This window comes from Eschrichtius robustus, chromosome 16, assembly GCF_028021215.1.
Source record: "Eschrichtius robustus isolate mEscRob2 chromosome 16, mEscRob2.pri, whole genome shotgun sequence".
NCBI classification, from domain to species: domain Eukaryota; kingdom Metazoa; phylum Chordata; class Mammalia; order Artiodactyla; family Eschrichtiidae; genus Eschrichtius; species Eschrichtius robustus.
The window spans coordinates 1,688,805-1,713,941 of record NC_090839.1 but is presented as its reverse complement, the minus strand read 5'-3'; the positions used below and the strand labels follow the sequence as shown (position 1 = coordinate 1,713,941).

Genomic DNA, 25,137 nt, shown 5'->3' with positions numbered 1-25,137 from the left:
CAGCAAACCTCTGTCCCTGGGCGTGTTTCTGCAGCGGCTGACACGCTCGGCTGCCTGGTGCTCAGAGGCTGGGCTGGGCCCCACACGCACCCCTGTCCACCCGGGCCCCCTGCTGGGCGTCCCCGGGGCAGAGCAGGGAGGTGAAGGGCCTCCAAACCGCCGCCTCTGAGTGCACCGTGCCTGAAAGCCCACCATTAACCCTCCTTAGGGCTCAGCTTGGGGCGGGGGGGTCACGTGGGGGTCCTCTCCGCCGGCACAAGGGCCCGTCCTGGCTGCGCTGCGTCCCACCCCTCCACCCCCAGAGCCCAAGGCTGGGTTCAAGCCCTGCCCTGCATCCTGGCTCCGTGACTCTGGGGGAGCCACTTCCTCTCCCTTGGCCTCAGTTTCCTGCGGTGTACATGCTGCTGGTTCCTCCCAGGGCAGGAAGAGCCAGTCCAAGGTCACCTCCCAGACAGACAGACAGATAGACCGCAGTACCCGTTTCCACTGAAGAGAACAGCAGCAAAGGGGTGGGTGGAAGAGTGGTCTTTCCCTCCCTAGGTCTGTGCCCGCCCGCAGGTGTACAAGGCCCCCAGCTGCCGGGTCCTGTTGAACCCTCACCTCCACCCATGGGGGAAGGGAGAACAGTTTCGACCTTCTGATGGGGAAACTGAGGCTCAAAAAGGAGAGGGGGGACTTCCCTGGTGGTCCAGTGGTTAAGACTTCACCTTCCAGTGCAAGGGGTGCAGGTTCGATCCCTGGTCAGGGAGCTAAGATCCCACATGTCTCACGGCCAAAAAACCAAACCATAAAACAGAAGCAGTATTGTAACAAATTCAATAAATACTTTAAAAATGGTCCACATCAAAAAATCTTTAAAAAAAAAAAAAAGAAAGGAGAGGGGCTGGGGCCGGGGAGTCGGCACTAGAAAACAGGCCTGCCCGGTTCCCAGGTCTTTGCCTTAATTACTGTGCTGCCCCTTCAGGATGGCGGGGCCTGGGACAGAGGTCAGCCTGGAGCCAGACCCGGGGGGTAAAGGTGGGCCTTGCTGCCTGCTCTCTGCAGCCTTCTTGCTTTGAACCTGAAACTCCACTGGTTTGGCTGGAACATCTTGGCCTGTGGCCAGCATGCTGAGCCCGCAGCATGTCCACTAGGATGAGCCAGCTGGACGCTGTGTGCGTGCCTGGGGCGGAAGTGCCTCCTTTCCTGTCCTTGGCTCAGTCCTTGTAGCCTGGCCCCACCGGAGGGATGGGGCCAGAGGATGGACGTTCTTGGGTGTCTCTGACCTCAGAGTCCTCTCCGCTGGGTGTCAGCCGGGGTCCGGGTGCCCGGCCCAGCCCCCCACTCCGCCTCCAGAGTGCCTGCGCCTGTAACTGGGGAGGGGCCCGCGAGGGCCTCCGGGGAGCCACCCAGACCTGCCCCAATGCCACCGCAGTCAGCAGCACACCCTGCCTGCCTGGGCGAACACAGATGTAAAAACCCAGGGGGTGGGAGCTTAGGGTTTGTGTTCCTTACCACGTGTAGCTTATATCTCAATGAAAAAACATCATATGGTAAAATAAATAAAATAAAATGACAAAATAAAGTAAAATAGAAGAGAACGTGACGCCGGCCAGACACTCTCAGGCGCCCCCGGCTCTGACAGCCTGTGAGTAACGACGCCCAAGGCCCCACAGCCCAGGTCACCGAGGCTGGACCCACGTGCTGGGGCTGCACGCCGGCTGTGACCTCCCTTGAGCCTCACGGAGACTGGGGAGGGCCGGCGTCTGCCTATCTCCCTGAGACCAGAGGATGGTCTGGAATCACGGCTGGGGGCGGTGGCACCAGGACCTCCTCGGTGGGAGCCTGCGTGCCCCTCGGCCCCTGGGAGCCCCTCTGAGGCAGGAACTCTGTCGTGAGCTGGGCCTTCTCCCGAGAGAACAGGGCAGGCAGGAAGGGCCAGTGGCCACAGCTCCTGGCCGGGTCTGCACAGGGAGAAGCCTGTCCCTTGGCCCTGAGCTGCAGCTCACCCTGGCCCGCGCCCAGGCCCGGAAGGAGGGTTTCCTGGTTTTGGGGCTGGTTCCCTTCCACACACAATACATTTCAGGCTGACCTGGCCCCACCCGGCCCAGAAGCAGCCACTCTGGGAGGAGGAGGGAGGCGCCCCAGGAAGGCTGAGAGCCTCGCTTACCTGTCTGTGAGGTGGGCCCCCAGGACGGTGCTGGGGAATGGGCAGCGGATGCCGCACACAGACACCATCTAACACCACTGGCCGCTGTCACCCAGCTGGGCAGCCTGAATGAGGACCCGTGTGAGACTGGGGTGGTGATAGTGCAGCTTCTGGAGTCGTCAGCCGAGGGTTCAAGTCTATAGCGGTGGGACCTGGGGTCTCAGCATAATAGTGATAGTGATCGCAGGGATGACGAAGGTGGCAGTGATGTTGATCGTGACGATGGGGATGCTGAGGGCCTCCTGAACGCCACGTCCACTCTGAGCACCGCATATGTGTTACCCCTCCCGGGTGGTGCTCTTACAGCTGTCCCTACTTTAGAGCCGGGAGGAGGAGGAGACAGCTAAGTGACCTGTCATACAGCTACGAGGCAGAGGGAGGGTGCAAAGTCAGCCTGCCATCCTGATGGCATACTGGAAGTCAGGGTGATCTAGAGCACTTGGGGGTGCAGGGGGCAGGAACAGGTGTATGCTCTGTAGACCTGGAAGTGCTCGGGGATCCTGATGGGGACCATCCTGCTGAAGAGCTGCCGCTCTGAGCCCCTGGGAGCTGCCCCGGGAGCTGCAAAAAGGGCTCAGGACAGTGTCTTCAAGTGCCAGGTCCTCCCGTCTCCAATCCCTTCATCCCACCCAGCCTCTGGTCCTTTTCCAACCTGGAGACCCCACAGGAAGCTCAGTAAACAAGTCACCCCTTGGGCAAGGGGCGAGGGGCCAGGGGCCTGAGGGAGGTGGCCAGCCCCCTTCAGCTGGCAGGAAAGTGGGCAGAGAGTGGACAGGTGAGCCTCTGCCCTTGGGCCCCTCGCAGGGCTGCCTGCAGGGCCAGGTGCAGCTCTTGGGCGCCCCATAGTGGCTGCTGGGGAGAGTACAAGTGGGATGTGGGGACACCTCTCCCCAGGTTCCTGACCTCTGGCAGCCTCCAGCCTGAGCGGCTGCCCCCCGCCACTTCAGATGCCAGGAGGCCCTGCTGATGGAAGGCCCACGTAGGCTCCCTTCAGGGACCACTGGCTCCTCTGTCTGTGGCACCTGAGACTTCAGACAGCAGGGTTTCTTAAAGGCGGGGGGGGGGGGGGCTCATCCAGATTTCACAGGCCCGAGGGTGGGGTCACAGGGCTTCCTTTTGAAGATCTTGGCCTTGGGATCCCACCTCGGGGAAGATGAGACTGTGATGTCTTGTGTGTATGCCCATGTGTGTGCATGCATGCGTGACCTATAGTCTTAAATGTTTTTTTTTTTTTTGGATTGTGATAAAATACATTATAACATAGAACTGACCACCTTGATCATTTTTAAGTGTGCAGTTCAGAGGTATTAAACACATACATAATATTGTGCAGCCGTCACCACCATCCATCTCCAGAACTTTCTCATCTTGTAAAATGGAACTCTATACCCATTAGACACTAATACCCCATTCCCATCTTCCAGCCCCTGGCACCCACCATTCTACTCTCCATCTAAATTTGACTCCTCTAGGTACCTTGTATAAGTGGAATTACACAGTATTTGTCTTTTTATGACTGGCTTATTTTAATTCGCAGAACATCTCCAAGGTTCATCTGTACACGTGTCACAATTTCCTTCCTTTTTAAGGATAATATTCCACTGTATGCATAGCCCACATTTTGCTTATCTGTTCATCCACCCATAGACACTTGGGTTACTTCCACCTCTTGGCTATTGTGAATAATGCTGCTGTGAACATGGGTGTGCAAATATCTCTTCAAGACAGTTTTCCGTTCTTTTGGGTAAATGACCCAGAAGTGGAATTGCTGGATCACATGGTAGTTCTATTTTTAAGTTTTTGAGGAACCACCATACTGTTTCCCACAGCAGCTGTACTATTTTACATTCCTACCAACAATGCACAAGGGTTCCAATTTCTCTATATCCTTGTCAACATTTTTATTTTTATAATATTTATTTTTTATATTATATTTTATAGTGGGTTTGAGTGGTGTCTCGTTGTAGTTTTGACTGGCATTTCCCTGATTAGTGGATGCTGCACTTGTTTAAATGTTCCTATTGGCCATTTGTATATCTTCTCTGGTGAAATGTCTTTCGGAGTCCTTTGCCCATTTTTGAATTAGGTTTTTGTTGTTGTTGTTGTTGATTAGTTTTAGGAGTTCTCTCTACATTCTGAATATTAATCCCTTATCAGATGTATGATTTGCAAATATTTTCTCCCATTCTTTGGGTTGCCTTTTTACTCTGTTGATGGTGTCTCTTAAAGAAAATTTTATTTAAAAAAATTTGGGGGGGCCACGCCACGAGGCACGTGGGATCTTAGTTCCCCAAACCTGCACCCCCTGCATTGGAAGGGCAGAGTGTTAACCACTGGACCGCCAGTGAAGTCCTGATGGTGTCTCTTTTTCTTATGAATTTATTTATATATTTTTGGCCGCATTGGGTCTTTGTTGCTGCGCACAGGCTTTTCTCTAGCTGCGGCGAGCGGAGTCTACTCTTCGTTGTGGTGCGTGGGCTTTTCACTGCGGTGGCTTCTCTTGTTGAGGAGCGTGGGCTCTAGGCACACGGGCTTCAGTAGTTGCGGCTCACAGGCTTAGCTGCTCTGCGGCACGTGGGAATCTTCCTGGACCAGGGCTCGAACCCGTGTCCCCTGCATTGGCAGGCAGATTCTTTTTTTTTTTTTAAACTTTGAATTTTATTTATTTATTTATGGCTGTGTTGGGTCTTCGTTTCTGTGCGAGGGCGTTCTCCAGTCATGGCAAGTGGGGGCCCCTCTTCATCGCGGTGCGCTGGCCTCTCACCATCGCGGCCTCTCCTGCTGCGGAGCACAGGCTCCAGACGCGCAGGCTCAGCAATTGTGGCTCACGGGCCCAGTTGCTCCGCGGCAATGTGGGATCCTCCCAGACCAGGGCTCGACCCCGTGTCCCCTGCATTGGCAGGCAGACTCTCAACCACTGCGCCACCAGGGAAGCCCCGGCAGGCAGATTCTTAACCACTGAGCCACCAGGGAAGTCCCCCAATGGTGTCTTTTTGATGCACAAATTTTTCATGAAGTCCAATTTTTTTTGGTTGTTGTTGCTGCTGCCTGTGCCTTTGGTCTCATATGTAAGAAATCATTGCCAAACCCAATGTCATGAAGGTTGTGTCCTATGTTTTCTTCTAAGAGTTTTATAGTTTCACGTTTTGTGTCTATGTACTTGATCCATTTTGAGTTAATTTTTGCAACTGGTGTGAGGTAAGGGTCCAGCTTCATTCTTTTGCATGTGCAGACCCAGTTTTCCCAGCACACTTGTTGAAAAGACAGTCCTTTCCTTCTTAAACGGTTCTCATCAAAAATCATTTGACCATATGTGTGCATGTGTGAGAGTTTATTTCTGGGCTCTCTACTCTGACGGATAGGACTCTCGCAGACCTCGCTCTGCCTCTCTCCTTTCTGGTGCTCCGGGGCTCTAGCTGTCTCCGTCTCCTGCCTCTCAGCTACAGAGACAATCTCTTGATGACCAGGCCTAGCTGGGCTGACCCACACACTGACAGGCAGGCCAGCTGTGCAGACCCCCAACTGAGACAGGCTGGCACCTGGGACCCTTTGCTGCAAGGCTTGCACCTGGACAGATGTCTCCTTGAGCTACAAAACATTGTACAAAATAACTGTATGGGATGAAAAATAGCAGCATACATGCACAGCGGAGGCAAATTATGGACAGAAAGATACAAAAAGACCAAAATCCCAGCTGCCACTTTTAAAGAGCTGGGAGCAAAAACAGGGTACAGGGAGCAAAAGCAGGGTCCTGCGCATGCGCCCTGCACACCCCACCACCAGAGGGGTGGGCAGACCACCTAAGCCACCCCTCTGGCCCGAGCCCTGGACGTGCCCCTATCCTCACCCCATATAAGGAACCAGCTCGACTCCCCTGGGGAGCTAGCAAGGGAACCCGTTACTTGTTTCCGCTCCCCCCTGCTGCAGCAGGAGCCCCGATAAAGCCTTACCTGAATTTGTCTGGCTTTTTATCAATTTCTACTGATTAGGGAAGACCAAGAACCCTGGTCGGTATCACAACCACAAACATAAACACGTAATGTCTGTGCGCGTGCTGGGGGGTCCTGGAAAAAGCACACACCTCGCAGGGCTGGCATGAACGTGGAGTGTGACCTTCCTACAGGGCGCTGGCCTCGGTGACCTCACTCCTGATGCCCAGCTGCTGGCGCCCAGTGGAAGCAACAGCAGACACACTGCCCGCACGAACACTAGTTTCCGGGTACGAGGGAACTGGTGGCCTCAGCCCCCACCAGGCCCAGATGTTAAACCCTCCCAGAGCCGCACAGAAGTTGGCAGTGACTCAAATGGGGCACCGTGTGGCCAAGCTGATGGGGAGCATTTGCACGTCACCACAGGGTGAGCAGACACAGCCCTGGGAAGTGAGCTGGGAGCCCACACTGGGAGGATGGGGAGAGCGTGCCAAGCAAAGGGGCATTTGGACTTCGGAGACTCCACGGCCAGGCTCAGCCCGGGCAGCAGGCGGAGGCCAAGGGCGCAGGGTCTGGAGTCCACCCCCGAGGGGCCTTCCCTCTCCTCCGCGAGATGAAGCCCAGCGGGATGTTTTAGTTGAGGCTGCAGGGCACGCTCCCAGGAACGCAGGGCGGGGGACCCTGGGAAGTCAGCTCTGAAGCCTGGAGTTTTTCTATTTTCTTCCTTAACGGACCCTTGGCACCAGGAGAGACTGCTTCGTGGAGGACGGAGTGGGCGTGATGTGGGAGGAGGGGTCCTGGGCAGGGGCCGGATGGTGCAGGGCGACGGAAGGGCTGGTGGGGTTCGACCTGGTTCTGCCACGAGGCTTGGCCGAGCTCCTTCCCTGCTCAGGCACTGGTTTCCCGAGGGCTTGTCTTCCACATCCTGGGAGGGCGCCCCCCACCCCAGCCCTGCCGCTCCTCCCTCAAGACCTCAGGGGCTCTCTCCACTCTTCGCTCTTAGAACCAATAGCGGCCCTACTGCGTCCACGTTCGTGATGCCGGGCTTGTCTCCGGGGTAAGCGCTCCGGTCCGCAGCTCTCACGTGCTGACGAGCGCGGCCCGTTCCAGGGCCCCCGCCCTCGCCCCCCCGGGTCCGCAGGTCCTGACTGAGCGGCCGCGGGCTCCGGGCGGTCCCGGCGGCGGGAAGCGCCCGCCCTGGGCGCAGCCCACCGCTGCGTGGACCCGCCCGCGGGCGCCCTCGCGAGTCCGCGCCGGCCACCCGCCCAGCACTGCGACTCGCTCTCGAGGTCCGGCCGCAGCCACCCTGCGGCAGCCGAACGTCAGGAAGCTTTCACCCGCCGGAAGCAGAAGTGCGTCAGAGCGCCCGGCCTTGCTCTCTGCGTAGAGTCGCGGCGGCGTGCGGGACCCGGAAGTACTCGCCGAGGCCCCGCCCCACCCGCTAATAGCACTGCCGGGGGACAGGGCCCTTCCTTTCTGCGCTCGCGCTCGTTGTGGTGCCGCAAGGTAGGTTTCGCGGCCGCGGTCGGGGTCGGGGCCGGGGCCCGGGCTGGGTGGTGGCGCGGGGGCCTGGGTCGGTGCGGGGCGGGGACGGACTCGGGCGTGCGGGGGTCGGGGCCTGGGCGGGGGGGGCGGCCCGGGGCCCGGGGTCGGTGCGGGGCGGGGACGGACCCGAGCGCGCGGACACGGCCCGTCCTCACGGCGCTGCGGGGGGCTCCGCAGACGCTTCCTCAACATGCAGAACGACGCCGGCGAGTTCGTGGACCTGTACGTGCCGCGGAAATGGTAAGCATCTTCCGCCCCGTCCCTGCATCCCCCCGCCGCCGCCGCCACCGGCCACCGAGCCGTCTCCCCTGCCCCTCGCCCGCCGAGCCCCGTCCCCGCTCACTGCGCTCCCCCCGTAGCTCTGCCAGCAACCGCATCATAGGCGCCAAGGACCACGCGTCCATCCAGATGAACGTGGCCGAGGTGAGCCGGGCGGCGGGACGGCTTGTCCCCTGGGGAGGGGGCGAGGTCTGGGCGGGCCTCACGTCGATTCCCAAACCCCAGGTTAAGACCCGAAGGCGTTTGGGTGTACCCCTTTGTGACCCCCATTCTCGATCCATAGGTTGACAAGGTGACAGGCAGGTTTAACGGCCAGTTTAAAACCTACGCCATCTGCGGGGCCATTCGCAGGATGGTGAGTGTTCCCCGGCCTTGCTCAGCGGGCCTTTGAGGCGGAGTGGCATCTCCCTCCCTGTTCCCAACCTGAGCAGGTTTGTTGGCAGAATAGACTGGAGCCTGCTGCACTGGACTGTGCTGGCTGCCAGCCTGTTCCTGGGGGTGGAAAAGGGTGCTCGGGGGCCCAAGAAAGGGCCCACCCTGAGAAAACAGGCAGGCGATGACCTCGGAGCTTCCCAGTTATCACAGCTCTCTCAGGCCCCAGGGGTCTGACCCCGTACCGTCAGGGGTCTGCCTGATGCTAGCGTGTCTCCCCTTGTTCGGTTTGGACGGCAGTGTGGCTGGACCTCCAGCCAGCAGGGCGCCTGGTCCCAATGTGCGTTCTCTCCTAGGGCGAGTCAGATGACTCCATTCTCCGACTGGCCAAGGCTGACGGCATTGTCTCAAAGTAAGAGGACTGGGGTCTGGGCACAGAGGCCCAGGATGTCTTTGGAGACCAGGTTTTAAAGTTCTTCCTTTTGTTCCAGGAACTTCTGACTGGAGAGGATCCTGGATGTGGAACGTGTGTCGTAAATAAAGAGTGAAAACCTATCTGTTGTTTCGCTTCTGTGCTTTGGTGTGTGTGCGGGGGGCTCCTCTGGGCTCTGGAGGGTCGGGGCTGGTGGTTTGCTGTGATTGGAAGGGGCCGGCCGGCTGAAGGGCAGCCTGTGACACATGTTGCAAAACCAAATTTTACTTAAAGCACAATTACTTTTTGCAAACAGATCCATGACACTTGACTAGACAGTGAGGTCAGAGGGCCACTTATGTGCTCATTTTAAGTCCACAGCGCCTCCTAGGCACTGAGGGAGTGGCCCCAGGCCCTTGGATACAGATGTCTGGGCTGGTTCTAGGGGGTGACATTTTAGGCTGAAGTTTAATGCCTTAAATACTGGCTTCACTTGAGTACCACACAGTGGCAGCTGTTGACATTAAAAAGGACGCAATGCACTAAAGGGAAGGTTACAGACAGGTTTGGTGAATGACTAATTCTCACTACATGAACAGGCAAACTTACTGTAAAGTTACTGTATCAGCCACTCTAACATCTGTATAGAAATTTCCAGGAAGATACGTTCCTCAAGGCTAATTGTAAACCAGGACGCATGTTTTGTAAATTGGTCCCCTGCAGTGCCTGTTAACAGAAGTGTCCTTGAGACGCTGTGTCGGCTGGACAGGTCACTTTGCAGAAGAGTTGCCTGGGGCCTAGCAGCTTCATCCTTCAAGCCCTCCTTGGTGCACATCAGGTTTGGGAGCCGTCTTGGGGAAGACAGGGAAGAGGCACATCTTGATAAATAAGGTCGGAATACAGACTTGGGCTTCGCGCTGCATCCCGCACTTGTCCCCCTCTCCTCCCTCAGCCCAAGCGACTGACTGAGGCAGAAGGAACAGCAGCCAGCAGGGCGGGAGCTGCCGTCCTGCACCCCTGCTGGGGTCTCAAGTTGCTGGTGGTTGAGCACTCTGATGAGGGCTGGCCTCTCCGTTCTGCAAAAGCACCAGTGCACATGCGTAGGATGCAGGGTGGGGCTGTCCCGAAGCCCCTCCAGTGACTGCTTTATGGGACAGCAGTAGGGAAGCAGCTTAATGGCCCAGCCAACACAGTCCTTTCTGAGAGCAGCTGACCCGTGAAGGAGAAGCTCCAGCCCGTGGTCTTCAGTGTTTCTGGCGGGGCAGCAAGTGGAAGAACTGGGCCACGTGGAGCGTAGAGAAGCTGGCGAGCCGGGCACACACCTGCCCAGGACAACGACCAGCCCTTGGGGTCTGCTTGGTGTGGCGGCTCCTCCGGCCAAGGCGGCTCTTCCTGCCGGGAGGAAGAAGGCTGACCAGACCCTGGCGGGGAGGCAGGGCTGTGAAGGGGTCTCCTCCCCGCTGGAGGGTCAAGTGTGGGTCAAGTCACAACTTCAGCAGACGCCGTTTAACAAGTTTCTGTTCCCTCAGGAAAAATAGACCCACCGAACCAAATCCTACACGACAGTAAACACGGTTTCTCCACAATATTGCTTAGGAAGATCAAGAGCCAGCCATCCAGTCAACCTGAAGGTCCCAAGTATCGTGGGCAAGGGGGGGGTCTTCCCGGTGAGACGGATCCCTGCGTGGGGTGGGCCAGTTCTGTGCCCAGAGGCCTGTTGGGGTGTGTGACCCCCAACAGGGCATCAGGACTTCACAGTGATGTGATCCTTGGAAGAACAGAAGTCCGAGAGTAAAAAAATGAGACCCAAACCAACCAGGGGTCTGTTCTCCTTGGCTTAGGCTGACGCCAGAGCTGTGTGTGTGGATGCGGGGAGGTGGGTGCACACCCCCCGAGGGGGCTGTGCTGGGCTGGGAAGGAGTCGGGCCGAGGGGGGGAGTGGGGATTCCACAATGCGGTCTCCACGTCCGAAAACCCCAAACAGCCGAGATTAATGCCCCAACAGGTTAACGCTAGCAATCCAGCGCGTGCGGTGAGGTCTGGAAACCCAGATCTCCACAAGATGCTAGCGCGGTGGCTACGATGGTAGCAGAAGGCTGGGTGACGCAAACAGGAGAAACGCTGTGAAGTCAGGATTCACCACCGCGCATCATAAATCAAAGTCCTGGTGCCAGACCAGGCACAGGAAAAAAAGAAACAACAACAGAGCCCCACATTTTGTTCACGGAGGAATGCAGCAGGGCTCTCCGAAATACCGCGGTGCTGTGGTGTCCCTCCAGGGAAGCAGGGGCGTGGAGGGGGAGTGGCACCAGCCTTCGAGGGCCGCGCGTCCACACCCAGTGCCTGGAAACGCGCCCGCAGGGCCGGGCCAGGCTAGAACTGCTGCGTGAGGCGTCTGTAATGAGGTAACACCTGGTTCTCGGGAAGGTAGAGAGCAAGTTCCAGGGCCACGAGCACGGTGAACTCAAACCCAATTAGATCTCGTCTGTTGAACCGAAACTTTTCTTCTAACTTCTGTGTTGAAGAAGAGAGGGGTTGGGCTGCGGCCCCTCCTCCGGTTCCCGTCCAGGCGGCCAGGTGGCCGGGTCTGGGCATGGGCGGTGATCCCCGCTCCCGCAGCCGGGAGGGCTGGGACAGGGACATGCATACTCACATCAATGAGCTGCTTCACGTCGTTCTTGCGGAGGTCGCTGCTGATCTTGGCGGCCAGCAGCACGCAGGCGCCTGCACACAGCTTGCGGTTCTGCTTGTTGAGCTTGCCCTGCAGGACCAGCTTCTCGAAGTACACGTAGGCCATGGACACTGTCACGGGCTCCAGACCACACTCCTCAGACAGGTTCTGCATCTCTCGTTTCAAACTGTGGGTTTACACGGGAGCCAAGGGCTTTGGGGCCAGGAGGCGGCCACGTCCCTGCTTGAGGGGTGTGCCTTTGGGCCACTAGAAAAGCGCCATTTCCTCCCAGAGGCTGTGGCCCGGCGCTAGGGCTCACGGCTTGGTGGGCGGGCAGCAGGCTGGTCTCGGTCTCCACTCAGCCCTCAGCTGGGCGCGCGGCACCCAACTGTCCTCAAGGGGACCCCCCCGGAGGACAGCGTCCCCGTGCTCCTGTGGCAGCGAGGGGGCCGTGTGGGGAAGGAAGGGCAGTGCAAAGGCCCTGAGGTGCAGCCGTGCTGAGGCAGAGTCTGGACCTCTGGCTGTGGGGCCTCAACCTCCTCATCTATCGAGCGGGGACGGTCACAGGGCCCGGCTCAGGGGCTGTGGGCGCCAGTGAGGGGGAGCCCTGCAGGCGTGGGCAGGTATGAGAAGCACCGAGGGCACCTGACCGAGGAGGCGGCAGGGGAGCTGCTGGTACTGGCCTGGCTGCACGGCGGGAGGGGGCTTAGGAGGGGCGCGGCCCTTTATCAAGCTCAGGAATCTACGCGGACCCGGCCTGGCAGCAGCTTGCGGAAGGCCCTGTTGGGCAGCGGGCTCGAGGATGCCCGCCTCAGCCCTCCTCACCTCCTAATTTTGCTCAGCGTCAGCTTGATGTGTGGGAACTTCTCCCGGAAGGTCTCGTTCATGTCCTTCTTGAGGTCGGAGGGCTTCACATACTCTATCACTGTGGTCTGCAACGGAGAAGGACCGTCCCCATGCAGGCCTAGGGGCGTCTGCATGCCACCTGGGCCTGCGACCGTGAGGCCCCGGGCCCGCGAGAACGGTGCCGAGACGTGGGTGAGGCTGGGCCCAGGGCGCGTAGCTGCCCCCGCCCCCGGTGCCGGCCCACAGCCCAGCCCTGGGCGGCGCCCCTACCATGTAGGACGCGAAGATGAGGACGCGCTTGTGCTTGCCGCAGGGCCACTGAGGGTCATCCAGGAGGTCGGGGTTGTACTCCAGGGCATCCCCCGCGTCGGCCCCTGCGAGCAGAGCGCAGCCCTGACCCACCACGAGCCCCGGTGAGCGGCTTGGCCATCCCCGGCCTAGTGCCAGGCAGCAGCTGTGCTGAGGGCGTCATCGTGGGACAAGGAGAGCGGGGTCGGGGTCTCCAGGCGTGGTCCCCCTCCTCGGGGGCCGGGGTCGGGGAGGACGTCCTGATGAGGAGGGGCCCCCGCCCGGAGCCATCGGTGGGTGCAGGTTCTCCACGGCTGGGCTCAGGCGCAGCACAGGGCGTGCGCTCTGGGGGCCTCCCTCCTGAGAGGCTGCGGCGGACCCGCTCCCCAGGCTTGGGCTGAGGACTGTGGGCTCGGATGGGATGCACTGGGCCACCTGCCCTGCCCCCGGTCAGGGCCCTTGGGCTACCTAGCTCCGAGCCAGCTGGCGCCGCCCTGGGCGGGACGGATTTGCATCTGGGCCCCAGCAGAGCGCGGGGGGCACTGGGCCGGGGCTGAGGCGGCGGGCCGTGGGTGTCCGGCTTGAGCGTGACCAGGGCGTTGGTGGGGTACAGGAACTTGGCGTAAGACACGACCTGGCAAGCAGTGCATCGGGCTTAGCCCCGCCGCCCCGTCCAGGACGAGAGGTCCAGCCAGGTCCCTCCTGATGGCTGCAGCTCCCGCCGCCCGCCGCCCAGGGCTGACGCTGCTTCCCCCTTGCAGGTTCCAGAACGCCCCGCCCCGCATCTGGGGTCTGCAGCCGGAGCTCCTCCCTGCCTCAGGGGCCCCGACCTCCCGTCGTCACCAGGCCCCCACGAGGTGACCGGCCTGTTTGCACAGGCTGCGTGGCTGCCTCCCGCTGGACCTTACGTTTTCGAGGACTCAAGTGAAACACAACTTTGAGTCGACTTCCTCGACGGACACACGTAAGACCCCCGCCCCCACCCGGCGTCTGCTCCTACCTTTCCATCCGCCCCCAGCTCGACGCCTTCCAACTGGAAAAGCATCTCGGAAGACACGGAGACGCCGCCGGATGGATGCCTCTGCTTCTGGCTCTCCACCCTCAGGTCACTGCAACGCACGGGATGGCACAGGCTGCCGGCCCCGCCCCTGACCTCGCGCAGGCGGGGAGCCGAGCCCCAGGGGTCCGCAGCGCCCCAGCTCCGCACCCTCGAGACCCGCCCTCCCTCTGTAGCAGCCTCAGCAGGGGTCACGAGGACTCCCGCTGGGAGAGCTGTCTCTGTCTCAGCTCCTTCCTGGTCCCAGGCCCTTCCTGTTCAATCTCCCTGGTGGTGGGCCGACCTCGGCTTCACCCCAAGTCGCTTCCCAGGGGTGCGCCCTCCACCTGCAGCCACACCCTCGGGCACACAGGTCCCGCCGCGCCGTCCCCACCCTGACAGCCATCTCCCTCTTCCCGGGGCCACGCGCTGGGCACAGCTGCCTGGACTGGTCACGGGAGGCACAGCAGTGTCCCGCCAGGCACCGACGTTTAGCAGCTCAAACGAGATAACAGTGTGGACGCGCCCCTCCCAGAGAACCAGGACCCAGAGGGCCTTCAGAGCTCTCAAGCAGCTTCGGCAGAAGCTGGTCTGCTGGCCCCGTGTGAGTCTGTGATGGTGTGGAGCCCCCGGCCGGTGGGGACCAGCCGCTCACCTGACGCGCAGGCCTTCTCCATAGGGCAGGACCGAAAAGGCCGCACACAGGGACCGCTTGGCGCAGATGAGCACAATCCTGCGGGAAGGACGGGGTCAGGGCAGGGCGGCAGGCGTCTCCCTTCCTGCCTAGACTCAGATGGGAACTGCCCCAGGCATCAGGGGGTGCCCGGGATGGCGGTTCATACAAGAGAGGCCAGGCTGTGCAGACGCCAGAGGCAGAGGCACGTGCCCGAGGGCGGTTGGTTGAGGAAGCCCGTCCTCAGGCATCCCAGCGGGGTAGGAGCCGAATGGCATCAGAAAGCGCCCAGTTCCATGTGCCGAGACAAAGTGGCCCGAGAGGGGCCGCTGTGTGGGGCGCACAGCAGGGAGGACGGCCTTTCCCTCCTCTGGGCATGGCTCTGCCCAGCCCGGCCCCAGTTCAGCAGGGAGGACGACGGTGGAAGACCCCCTTCCCTGGCTGGGACCCTGGGCACCCAGGGCCCAGTGAAGCCAGCCTGGCGCTCAGTCTGCTGGGGGCCTGCTCCTGGGCCAAGCCCGTCATGCTGGGGACCCAGGACTGTCCGAGCTACAGCCAGCGCAGGGAAGACACAGCACTGCCCGACCAGGGCTGCCCGGTAGGTGCCTGGGCACGGCCTCCAGCAGGAAGGGGAACGGTCTGGAGACGCTCTGGGTCAGGACGATGGCCTCAAGGCCAGAGCGTGAGGGACACGGGGCATGAGGGACGGGGCTTCTACAGATGTAGGGCCTCGGAGGGCTGTGCTGGGCACTGGCTGTCACTCTGCAGCCCGGTTCAGGCAAGCCAGATGCCCTCTGTGTTCCCTTCTCTCCCAGACACAGCCCACCACTCTGCCTGTTCCCACTGTGTTTCCTATGTCCCTGTGTTTTAGACTTCTACTCAAGGCTGGGGTGGCCGGGCGGCGGACCCCAGCGTTTGCTGAATACAGAGGGAAGAGGGTGGGATGGGGAGGAAGGTCCACTTCCGAAGGGACATGGGCTGGGCCGTGTGGGCGAGCACTTCCTTAGCGCACTGAAGGAAGAAAGGGTTGCTGACAAGGGCAGGACCCCAGATCCCACCAGGCTCGAGGGAGGACATGGTGGGCAGCCCCAGGGCTGGGGCTGGGCTGGCGCACGCTGGCACCTGCTGTTCTTGGTGTCGTACTGCCTCATGTTCTTGATGAAGTGCGTCTTCTTCAGGCCTTTGTGTCTTGGGGATCCAGACGTATGTTTGGTTCTGCAGGTGAAAAGCAGGTCACTCTTCCCCTCCTGGGAGCCTCTCTGGCCCCAGGAGAAAGGACGGGGGTGCAAGCGGCAGGCGGGGCTCCTTACCTTTGAACCGAGGCACATCCCACCGTGTCTTCCAGAAACTCGAGGGAGCAGCGCTGGGAGCCTACGCGCCTTCTGTAAAGAGGACACGGCAGGGCCTCAGGGTACTGTCCAGAGGCTGCCTCGTGGGCCCTCCTCCCAGAGGCCCAGCCTGCTTCTCAGGCCCCGATGGGGCCCCCAGGCCACGGGCCAGAAGCAGGTCTGCGGTGAGGTCTGAGTGTTGGGCAGGGCCACCCAAGGCCAGAAGAACCTGAGGGGGACATGGCACCGGGAGGGATGGCTGGCCGGGCCCTGGTCTGCCCACTGCCTCTCGGAGCTCAGCCAGGGGTCCCGAGAAGGGGGCATGGTGGGGCTGGACAGGGTCCAGCGGTGGCTCTGCAGGGCTGGACGTCAGACAAGCACACGTCCTGCCAACCCTCTCCTGCCCACCTCAGCGTGTGGAGCCGCCACAAGTGCTGCCCCCGGCCCAGGACACCCAGAAGCCTCTCCCCCTCGGCTGGGCCGCCCTCCCTGCACCAGCCCCCACCCCCGGCCTCAGGGCACTCGCAGGGGCTGTTCTCTCGGTCTGGAACCTTCTTTCTCCAGATCTTCCCACGGCTGCGTCCCCCTTGACTTGAGGCTCAGCTCACGTGGCCCTCCCCCTCCCCAGGCAGCGGCAGCCCTGGCATGCATGTCAGGGAGGTGTCTGCTTGGGCCTGTCGCCTGGCGGGAAGCACGGTGGGCGTTCTGAGCTCGCGGTGCTCCCCCACCCTCCCTCGCCTCCTGCCTCTCAGCCCACGCCTGGGAACATAAAGGAGGCAGAAACCCATCAACCCGCAGCCCCTCCTCAGCACCGTCCAGGCCTGGCGGCCAGAATTCTTCCCGGAGCAAGGCCCTGCCCAGGGACAGGGAGGAAAGCGCTTCTATTAGACCCACGCAGAGGGGAGTCTGAACCCAGATGCGTGGCTGCGTGGTCAGGAGGCCCCCTGGGCTGGGGAGATGGCCTCAGCGACTCCTCGGGAGGGGACACAAATGGCCTTAGGTCAGGCCTGAGGCTGAAGCCCAGAGACCCCAGACGTGCTGGGGGGTCGGGGAGGAGTGTCGGTGACCTCAAAAGGGAACCAAAGACCGGCCGCCCGATGACAGTCGGGGGCTCCCCCCAGCCCTCTGAGGTGCTGACAGCGCTGGGGTTGTCCCAGAGACAAACCGGGGTTTGGTCTGGTTTACAACCATCCCAGGAGGGGGCCTTACCAGCACACAGGGAGCTCGGGAGGGCAGCCTCCCACCCGGCACGGGGCCCAGAAGCCCTGCGCAGGCTGCACCCTCAGCTCAAGGTAACACACCCAGGTTCTTGCCACCAAGGCCACCAGCAGGGACCGCTCAGGACAAAGCCAAGAAGGCGGGCCCTGCTGCCCCACTCCTCCTGGAGCTCAGGTCGCCGTGGTTTACGAGATGGAGGAACACGGGTCTCACACTCAGCCTGGGCTGGGCAGGTGCCCAGGGCCCAGGTGTCAACAGCGGCCATTTCCTAAGAGCCTGAGCCGCATGTGGGCTCCTAGGGAGGGAGAGAGGAGGGCTTGCTGCTGAGCCGCTCCCGGAAGCTGCAGCCTGCCCAGACGCCGCCTTCCTTGCAGCGTCTCACGGGACCCTCCCCCCAGCAGGACCCCTGGCGTCCAGACGAGGCCTGGCACGGCCAGGCCATCTCTCCCAGTTGAGGCCAGGTGGGAGGGGCACGTCAGGCAGACACCCAGCAACCAAGGAGGCCTGGGGTAGGGGCCGGTGAGCACCGGCCCCACGGTGGGCGATGAGGCAGGCCCTGCCCTGAGAGGGTGCCCCACTGCAGGTGGACGTGCAGGACCCGTGCCGGGAAGCGAAGCTGGCCTGGTGGAGACGGGAACGCCCCAGACAGGTGTGCGTGTCCTGCCCCGCGGGGCTGGGCTCAGAGGCCCCGGGCAGCAGTCCCGTGTGGCTCTCTCAGGCTCGCCTCCTCAGGTAATTTCCCAGGTGAGGCCCGACGGCTCCTGCACGCCCGCGGCCTCGTTTACAGGGCCCAGAGGCCAGCGGCAGTCTCCACGGAGGCAGCCATGGGCCCTCGGGGGCCAGCCCCGGGGCACGGTCAGCGCCCCCAGCCCCCGGTGGCCTGACCTCTGGCCCAGCTCGCTCCGGGAGCCGCCTCTCACCCCACCAAGCTTCAACACCTGGTCCCAGCTGGCTTCGTTCATCTCCGTCTTTGTGGTTTTCTTCTACGTTTCCTTCTCTGTAAGCATTTTATACGCAAACTCAATCCTCACAGCCCTCAGCGTACAGGTGGTGAAACTGAGGCGCAGAGCTGGCGGGGGTTAGGGGCTGGGAGCTGCGCCCTGCGCTGCCTCCGCCCCTGGATTCTGCCACCCGTCCCCGTGCCGCCCTCCTGACCGCGTCGGGGGAGCTGGAATCAAGGCTGCTCCGTGCTCTCAGGGCTCCTTTCCTGAACTCGGCCTGTGTCCGCGTGATGCTATTTGGGTTTGGGTCCAGAGGCAGGGACAACGCTGACGATGGAACCCTGAATTCTGAGCACGGACCAGGCTGGCCAAGTGAGGGGCCGTTGCTTTCGAGCCCCCCCTTCCCACCTGCCACCCCCGAGGAGCTGGCCCCGCGGCCCGAGGGAGGCCGAGAGCCCCGCTGGGATGGGGACCCTCCGGGGGCCTCCAGGCAGCTGTGGGCTCGCTCGTCCCAGCACGGGGACTGGCGCCCGGCCCCTTCCTTAGGCGGCGCCCTTTCCAAACCCACCACTGGCCGGTCGACCTCAGAGGCAGCCTCTCAGGAGTCCCGAGGCGGGACCTCCACGGTCTCCCACGTGGCCCTGGGAAGACGGCACACCTAAGCACTCGCTGCTCTGGAAACGGCTCAGAATCCCAACGCTGACCACATGCCGGCCCGGGCCTGCAGGCACGACAGGAACGTTCCAGCAGCTCTACCCGGAACGACCCCCACTGGGAGCAATCCTGCCGTGGACCCCATTGGGAGCAGGCCCCTGGAAGCGGTGTGTGCAGGGCCTGGCTGAGAACCTGAGGGGGGACAGGCGGTGCCGCGCCCCGAGTCCTGGTGGTCGGTGGTCACGATGTGTGCGCCTCTCCCTGTATGCCCGTTACACCCCTGTTTAAAAACTGCTACGGACAAACTACAAAGAACAAAGTTTGGGCTCCTGCCACCTCAGCTAACACCCTCCCACTCCCTGACGTCTGGGCAAATGCAAGTCCCAGGGAGCCAGGAGGCCCTCGCGGCTAAGCCGTCCAAGGCACACGGGATGGTGTCCCCCACATGGCGGCGACTGGCCCGAGGCCGCCTGCGCTGGACTCTGTAGGGAGGACGGGGTCGGGGGCACAGGGGAGGCTGTCAAGATGGCACAGGCAACCACCCCACTGGCTCACGTTCACGGCTGCCCCTTTACAAACCGGTGACCCATACCCGCCTTCCCCCAGAGACAGGCAGGAAGAGACATCGCCACTTTTTAGACGTTGTTTCCACTGCCTGATAAACTCCTTCACTTTGTAACTGAAAAAATGGCCCAGCTGAGAAGAGAAGGGCTCCTGCCTAGTTGGGAGACCCCTCAGGCCGAGCCAGGGGCCACGTGCAGGGGCTGCTGTACGTGGGCTCAGATGGTCTGAGAACGGGCAGGCCGCTGACAGGGGCCAGCACGACGACACTGAACCCGCCCCTGCCAGGAGAGCGTGGGCAGGGGTCTCGTCCGGCCGGCCCACCACTCTACCCCGGCCTGAGCACGGGGCCTGGCACATCACAGGCCGTCGCGCATCCTTGCTGAGTGAGTGGGTCGTCCTGGGTACCCTGTCTCCCCAAGTCCCTGCCAGCTTGCCCGGGTGACAGGACCCACATGCGGTCCTGGGCCGACCTCCATCTCAGCAAGGCCTCTGGACCCCCTCTAGGCTCCAACCTCGGTGACCACCTCCAGCCGTTTTCCAGCTGGAGAGCAAGAAACCCCCAAATCAGTGATGTGAACAGACTGCCAGACACTCCACCGAAATCGCTTTAATTTGGACAGGCACTCGGCAGCCTCCAGAGCGCTAGGCGGCTCCTGGCCAAGACGGCAGCTAAAATCCCAGGCCCTTTCTCGGAGCCAACCCTGCGCAAACCCTTCAGAATCGCAAGGGTTTCTGCTCCCAGCTAACCCGGCCACGCCCCCGGCTCACCTTCCCCCTTGTTAGTGCCCTGGACACTAATGACGACTGCTGGGGGTTGAACGGTGTCCCCAAAATATGTGCTGAAGTCCTCACCCCTGTCAGCTGTGACTACGACCACATCTGCAATAGGGTCTTCACAGGTGTGATCAAGTTAAGATGAAGCCATTAGGCTGGGCCCTGATCCAATGACCGGCTGGATTAGGGAGGGTGTCCTTATAAGCAGAGAGAAACGCCAGGTGAAAACAGAGACACCAAGGGGAAGCTGTGTGAGGACAGAGTCAGAGACTGCAGGGTTGTGGCCACAAGCCCAGGACACCTGGGGGACCCTTACCCCGGGGCCCTCCCAGGAGCAAGGCCCTGCCCACACCCTGACTCAGGCTTGTGACTTCCAGGACTGAGAGAGGGAACCCTGCTGCTGTCTGAAGCCTCCAGGCCTCCCCCAGGAGAGAGGAGGGCCAACAGGACGGAGGAGGGCACAGCGGTCTCATGGGGCAGGCAGAGGACCTGCAAGCCTGTGTCTGACCCAGCCTGAGAAGCCCAGAAACCGGGTAAGTGCTAGGTGACCACGGTGCTGAAACGAAAACAAAGTTCTAGGGAGGCAGATAAGGATTCTGATGATTCACTCACTGGCTTAGCAGAAACAGCCACACCAGACTGTGCCCTGAGCATGAAACACAAACTCCCCACCGTGGGCTGAGCTGTGAGCACACCCTGGGCAACCGGGATGTAACGTGAGTCCTCACTCCCCGGGCCGGGCCACTGCCACCCTCGCTGAGCCCTGGCCATCCAGCAGACCTCACAACAGCCCCTCCGGCAGGTAGTGCCTAACACAAACCCATCTCACAGAGAAGCAAACTGAGGCTCAGAGAGGCTGTGCCACCTGCTCTGAGTCACAGAGCTCCTGAGAGGTGGAGCAGGAATTCCAACTAGGTCTGTTCCCAAAGCCTGGGTCAGACCACCACACTCGTGACACAGACTTCGGGAAAAGACCCTCCGGATTCTCTCCATTCCCCAGAACAACTTACCCTCGAAGTCCACAGCCTATAGCTGGCAGCCCCCTTTGCTACTCAGCAGCGACTATCCGCCGCCCTGCCTCTGGGCCCAGGGAGCACAGAGAGAAACGGACAGTGCCCACCCCAGGAACCTGCCATCTGTCAGGGGAGGGTCAGTGACCCTCAGACCCAAGGGCTGAGCCCTGTGCTCGGCAGCAGAAGCCGAGGAGGGACAGAGTCTGGGTGGGCAGGTGCGGCCCTGCGACATCTGAACGGGGATTGGAAGGCCAAGTGGGAGGGAGGGGCAGGAGAGGGCTCCCTGCACGGGCCAGGCCAGGGGAGGAGGGACACCGGGACCGTGGAGGGCGCAGCGGGAACAGCGAAGGGCACCTGACTTGCGCCACATCCCAGCCTGTTCTGCGTCCTCCAGAGCGTGGGCCCCTCACACGCTCTTCAGAAGCAGCGCAAGCGCCATCAAGCGCCATCGCCACGCAGGGCTCCTGGTTACAGGCGCTTCACTGCATGCTCCCGTTCGAACAGCTTCGTGGGCCAGGCTGCCGGCCTGTCTGGTTCACAGGGAGGGCCTGGCCCCCAACCGGGGCGCCTGAACTGTTTGCTGAATGACACACGGCCTGCCCAGCACCACACACAGGTCAGCGGGACCGGGAGAGGAGGGCACAGCGCAGGCTTGGCTGTAGGTGAGTGGGACCCACGAGGCCTCACGCAGTGGATGTCCCTGCCGCTCTGCCCTGGAGTGTCGGAGTGACTCGAATGGGACCTGGCGTGAAGGGGAGACTGTCTTTCCTCGGGCTGACGGCTGCCAGGAGACAGGACCACTTCGTGGGAGAGTCTGCCGGCTGAGGAAAGCAGGCTTTGGGGCAGGGGGCACAGACTAGAGGGGCAGAGCTCAGGGGTGGGGGTGGCCCTGAGATGGGCTGAGGCGCTCCTAGAAATGAGATCAGGGCAGGGGGAGTGCCTGCGATCTGGGATGTGACAGGTCCAGGGGCCCTGAGCTCAGAGGGGACAAAGGAGGCAGGGGTAATGGGGGGCCTCCAGTGACCAGTAGCTGTGGGATGGGGGGCTGGGAGGTCTGGCCTGGTGTGGGAGACTCTGGGGCTAGATGTCACAGTACAGGGAAGATCCCTGGCCCACATGGAGGGGGTCACCCAGTTTACAGAACGAAGGGAAACATAGAGGGGGTGTTTGTGAGTCCCTGTGTCAGCGGGACCGGTAACAGTGGGCTGGGGAGGGGGTGTGTGTCTGGAGCTGACAGGGCTGTGTCTGGGGGCTGATAAGGGCTGAGGGAACCCCAGACCCACGTTCAGGGCATTGACAAGATTGAGAGGACCCTGACCCCGTATTCAGGGGTGGCAGAATTAAGGGGACCATGACCCTTAAGTCTGGGGACTCACGGGGCCCAAGGAAACCCTAAGATCCGTGTCCAGGGAGTTGACAGCTCGCAGATGACTCTTGACTCTGACGTCTTAGGATGGTGGGCCCAGTCAAGACTCCCTTCTGAGGCTGGCAAGGCGCAGGACACCCCAACCCTGTGTCCCTCACTGACAGGGCCCAGGACACCCCAACTTGTGTCTGGGGCTCACAGGAGATCAGGGTCACCTCCAGATCTCCAAGTCCTATGCTGACGGGTCACTCAGACCCTGTGTCACGAGCTGATCCTCATCTTCCGTAGGTCACCTCAACCCCACATTATGAGCTGAGCCAGCCCAGGGCCACCTTGCCACCCTGCTCACTGTGCTGATGGCCCCCAGGCCACCTCAACCCCTGCCTGGGCCACTCCACTGCCCCCAACTCTGAGCCCTGGGTGACTCCGCCAGGTGACCCCGGCCCCCGCGCTGACCCAGCCCCAGGCCACCCCGCCGCCCCCCAGGCCCCAGGTGACCCGGGCCACACTCACCTCTGGCGCTGCCCGTCCAGACCCAGGCTCAGGCCGAGGCCCAAGCCGGCGGGCGCGGGCGCGGGGCTGAGCAGGCCCTGGGGCGCCGAGGCCCTGCCCGCGGGTCCGGGCAGGGGCAGGCCGGCGGGGGCCGCGGGCGGCGGCGGCGGCGGTGGCGGCGGCGGCGCGGGCGGCTCGCGGGCCTCGGCGGGCGGCGGCGGCGGCGGCGGCGGGGGCTTCTCGCCGCCCGGGCCCAGGCTCGGGGGCCGCCCGTCCAGGGAGATGTTGTTGAGGAAGAAGAGAGCGGCCTGGCGGCGCCGCGAATCCCCTCGCCGCCGCAGCGCCTGCGGCGCGGCCCGAGCGGCGGCGGGGCCGGGGGACTGGCCCGGGGACCCACCCGCCGCGGCCGCGGCCATCCTCCGACTGAGCCCGCCGCGCGCCCGCCACCGCCCTCCCGCTCGCGCATGCGCCCGCGCCCGCCGCCCATTGGCCAGGGCGCACCCGTATGCAAATACATGGCCGTTACGCCCGCCCATTGGCCAGCGCGGCGCCGCCGGGGGCGGAGGCGGGAGCGGCTCCCTTGGGTCCTAGAGCGGGTTCCGAGGCGACCAGTGGGGAGCCGGGAGAAGCGCGTCTGCCCGCCGGCCGGGCTCGCGAGGCCTGGCTCTGGGCGAGCGGTGGAGGAGCCGCGGGTTCGAGTCCCTGCTCGGAAGTCGCGGCCCCGGGGCGCCAGTGCTCTGTTCCACTTGCTGGGCTGTGGCGTTCGTGGTCAGCGTTCTTAAAGCCTCGTCTTTAGGCTCCAGGCACTTCCCCTCTTGGGGTGTGTGTCTTTGCGGGGGCGGGGGTCTGACGTGCGGGCGCTGGAGCTGTACCACCCGCGGGGAGCCCCCGGAATGGCCAGCGGTGCCCCCTGGCCTCCCCCAGTGACTGAAGACGACACCGCGAGTCCGAGGGGAGAAGGCACCTGCCTGGCGTGGCAGGCAGGCGGGCGGTGCTGGGCCTTCAGCCCCAGACAGAGTCCTGCACGGCCGTCAGCAGCAAAGCGACCTTGAGTCTGGGGGGTGCCAGGCCTGCTTCCTCTTCTGTACCAGGACCCCCAACTTCAGAGCCGGTGGCTTCATGCTCAGGTGCTGCCTCCTGGAGCCCCCAGGAGCCCACCTGTGTCTTGGGGGGCAGGGTCCTGCAGCCACCTCTGTGCCACTGGCCTGCTCTGTCCAGCTGTGTGCCTACTTATCCTTCAGGTGGGGACACTGATTTCCACCTCAGGGTGTGGTCAGGGTTGAGTGGGCTCAGCCCGGGGCTGTCACCAGCGCTGGGTCTTCCCAGCGGCTGGAGACCGGCACTTGCCGTGTGGTTTGCCCACGCAGCTGTGAATACTCCTGCGTGGAACCATACACGCCACACGCATTTCTCTCCTCCGTGCTGGTGTCGGGGGGCGGGGCCGACACAGCCCTGGTCTGCAGAGCGCCTCTTAGCGAGCGGGAGGCCAGCATCATCATCATGGATCAGGGCCCCAGGGCCTGGCCCTGCTGGCCAGCTGTTACCTACCAGTAGGAGGACCCTGGCAGGTTGGGGCGGGGACGGGCTGCCAAACTGGTAGCTAATAGTTAAGCGGATGTCAGATGAGGGAAATGAAAAGGGGCGGTGGGAGGCTGAAGCGGTGGAGGGCTGTCATTTGGTTATTGGCCCTCAGCTCCAAAACCATGCTGTCTGCTGCCCGATAATGGAGCTGGGCCCTGCAGACTTGCCTCCTCTGCCAACTGGCATTATGTTAAACTTTGGTGGTGCCGCAGGGACGGGGTGGGGGTCGGGGTCGGGGGGAGTGGGCGTGGTCTTCTTCCAGGTTCTGTGTCTGTCGGTTGGAAGCCTGGGTGAGCTGCCCTGTGGTGATGGCTCACAGGCCAGTGGACCAGGGACCCAGAGTGTGGAGGGGCTCTGTGTGGGGCCTGGCGGACATTCCCTGTTGTGTTCCCACAGCCCTCCCCAGAGGCTGCCCTGGTCCCTGTAATGCTCTGCAGACGGGGCTGGTTTTGATCCTGACCTTCAGAAAGGGAGTGACTTCCCATCCCTGGGCACATTCAAGAGCCTCTTGCGTCACCTGCCCAGGCAGGTGGAAGCCCAGATGACCCCCGACCCTGCCAGCTGCACACGCCATCCTTCATTACACTTTATTCTCTGGGTGCCCTGGGACCCCCCCCTCCCCAGGTGCTGCCGTCAGCCTTCCTGCGCCCTCACTGCCCAGCACCTGTTTGTGGGACTCCACGAGGGGGCGCCCGAGACCACCACTCAGAGCCCCATGCCCCGTCAGGAATAGGCGGCCAGGCTCGTAGCCCCTTGGGCCCAGGATGCTAGCGGAGTTGGTGGGAGGAGGGGACACTGTCCAGGAAGGGCTGCCTGTGCACAGCAGGGGTGGGGGCTGGGGCTGGGCTGGAGCCTGAGCCACCCTGGCCTCCCAGGCCCCTACTCCCTGCAAGGGAGCAGATGCTGGGCTGAGGGTGGCGGGCAAGACCATTTCTGAGATGGAGGGGTTCAGAAGACCAGCCCTCTT

At 62.3% G+C, this 25,137-nt stretch overlaps 2 protein-coding genes across 2 annotated transcripts; one reads left to right on the top strand and one right to left on the bottom strand.

The window, feature by feature from the left end:
* Positions 1-7,511: 7,511 nt before the first annotated feature.
* RPS21 (ribosomal protein S21) lies at positions 7,512-8,868 on the top strand. The gene is made up of 6 exons (XM_068524647.1): positions 7,512-7,623; positions 7,840-7,902; positions 8,022-8,085; positions 8,225-8,296; positions 8,670-8,725; positions 8,805-8,868. The coding sequence occupies exons 2-6, from the start codon at positions 7,853-7,855 to the stop codon at positions 8,812-8,814; spliced, it is 252 nt and encodes an 83-aa protein (XP_068380748.1). The 5' UTR covers positions 7,512-7,623; positions 7,840-7,852; the 3' UTR covers positions 8,815-8,868.
* Positions 8,869-9,024: 156 nt separating this feature from the next.
* Positions 9,025-23,020, bottom strand: CABLES2 (Cdk5 and Abl enzyme substrate 2). Its single transcript, XM_068524643.1, has 10 exons — positions 22,611-23,020; positions 15,550-15,621; positions 15,362-15,454; positions 14,222-14,299; positions 13,531-13,639; positions 12,999-13,164; positions 12,513-12,616; positions 12,222-12,328; positions 11,379-11,583; positions 9,025-11,239 (listed from the first exon to the last, which is right to left on the bottom strand). The coding sequence occupies exons 1-10, from the start codon at positions 23,003-23,005 to the stop codon at positions 11,099-11,101; spliced, it is 1,470 nt and encodes a 489-aa protein (XP_068380744.1). The 5' UTR covers positions 23,006-23,020; the 3' UTR covers positions 9,025-11,098.
* Between the last annotated feature and the right edge of the window lie 2,117 nt (positions 23,021-25,137).

Coding starts and splice junctions, on each gene's coding strand:
- CABLES2 (XM_068524643.1), bottom strand. CDS start 23,005: ATGGCCGCGGCCGCGGCGGGTGGGTCCCCGGGCCAGTCCCCCGGCCCC. Junction 13,165..13,530: donor AGCTGGGGGCGGATGGAAAG/GTAGGAGCAGAC, acceptor ACTGCTTGCCAG/GTCGTGTCTTACGCCAAGTT. Junction 12,617..12,998: donor GCCAGCTGGCTCGGAGCTAG/GTAGCCCAAGGG, acceptor CTCTGCTCGCAG/GGGCCGACGCGGGGGATGCC.
- RPS21 (XM_068524647.1), top strand. CDS start 7,853: ATGCAGAACGACGCCGGCGAGTTCGTGGACCTGTACGTGCCGCGGAAA. Junction 7,903..8,021: donor CTGTACGTGCCGCGGAAATG/GTAAGCATCTTC, acceptor CTCCCCCCGTAG/CTCTGCCAGCAACCGCATCA. Junction 8,086..8,224: donor TCCAGATGAACGTGGCCGAG/GTGAGCCGGGCG, acceptor CTCGATCCATAG/GTTGACAAGGTGACAGGCAG.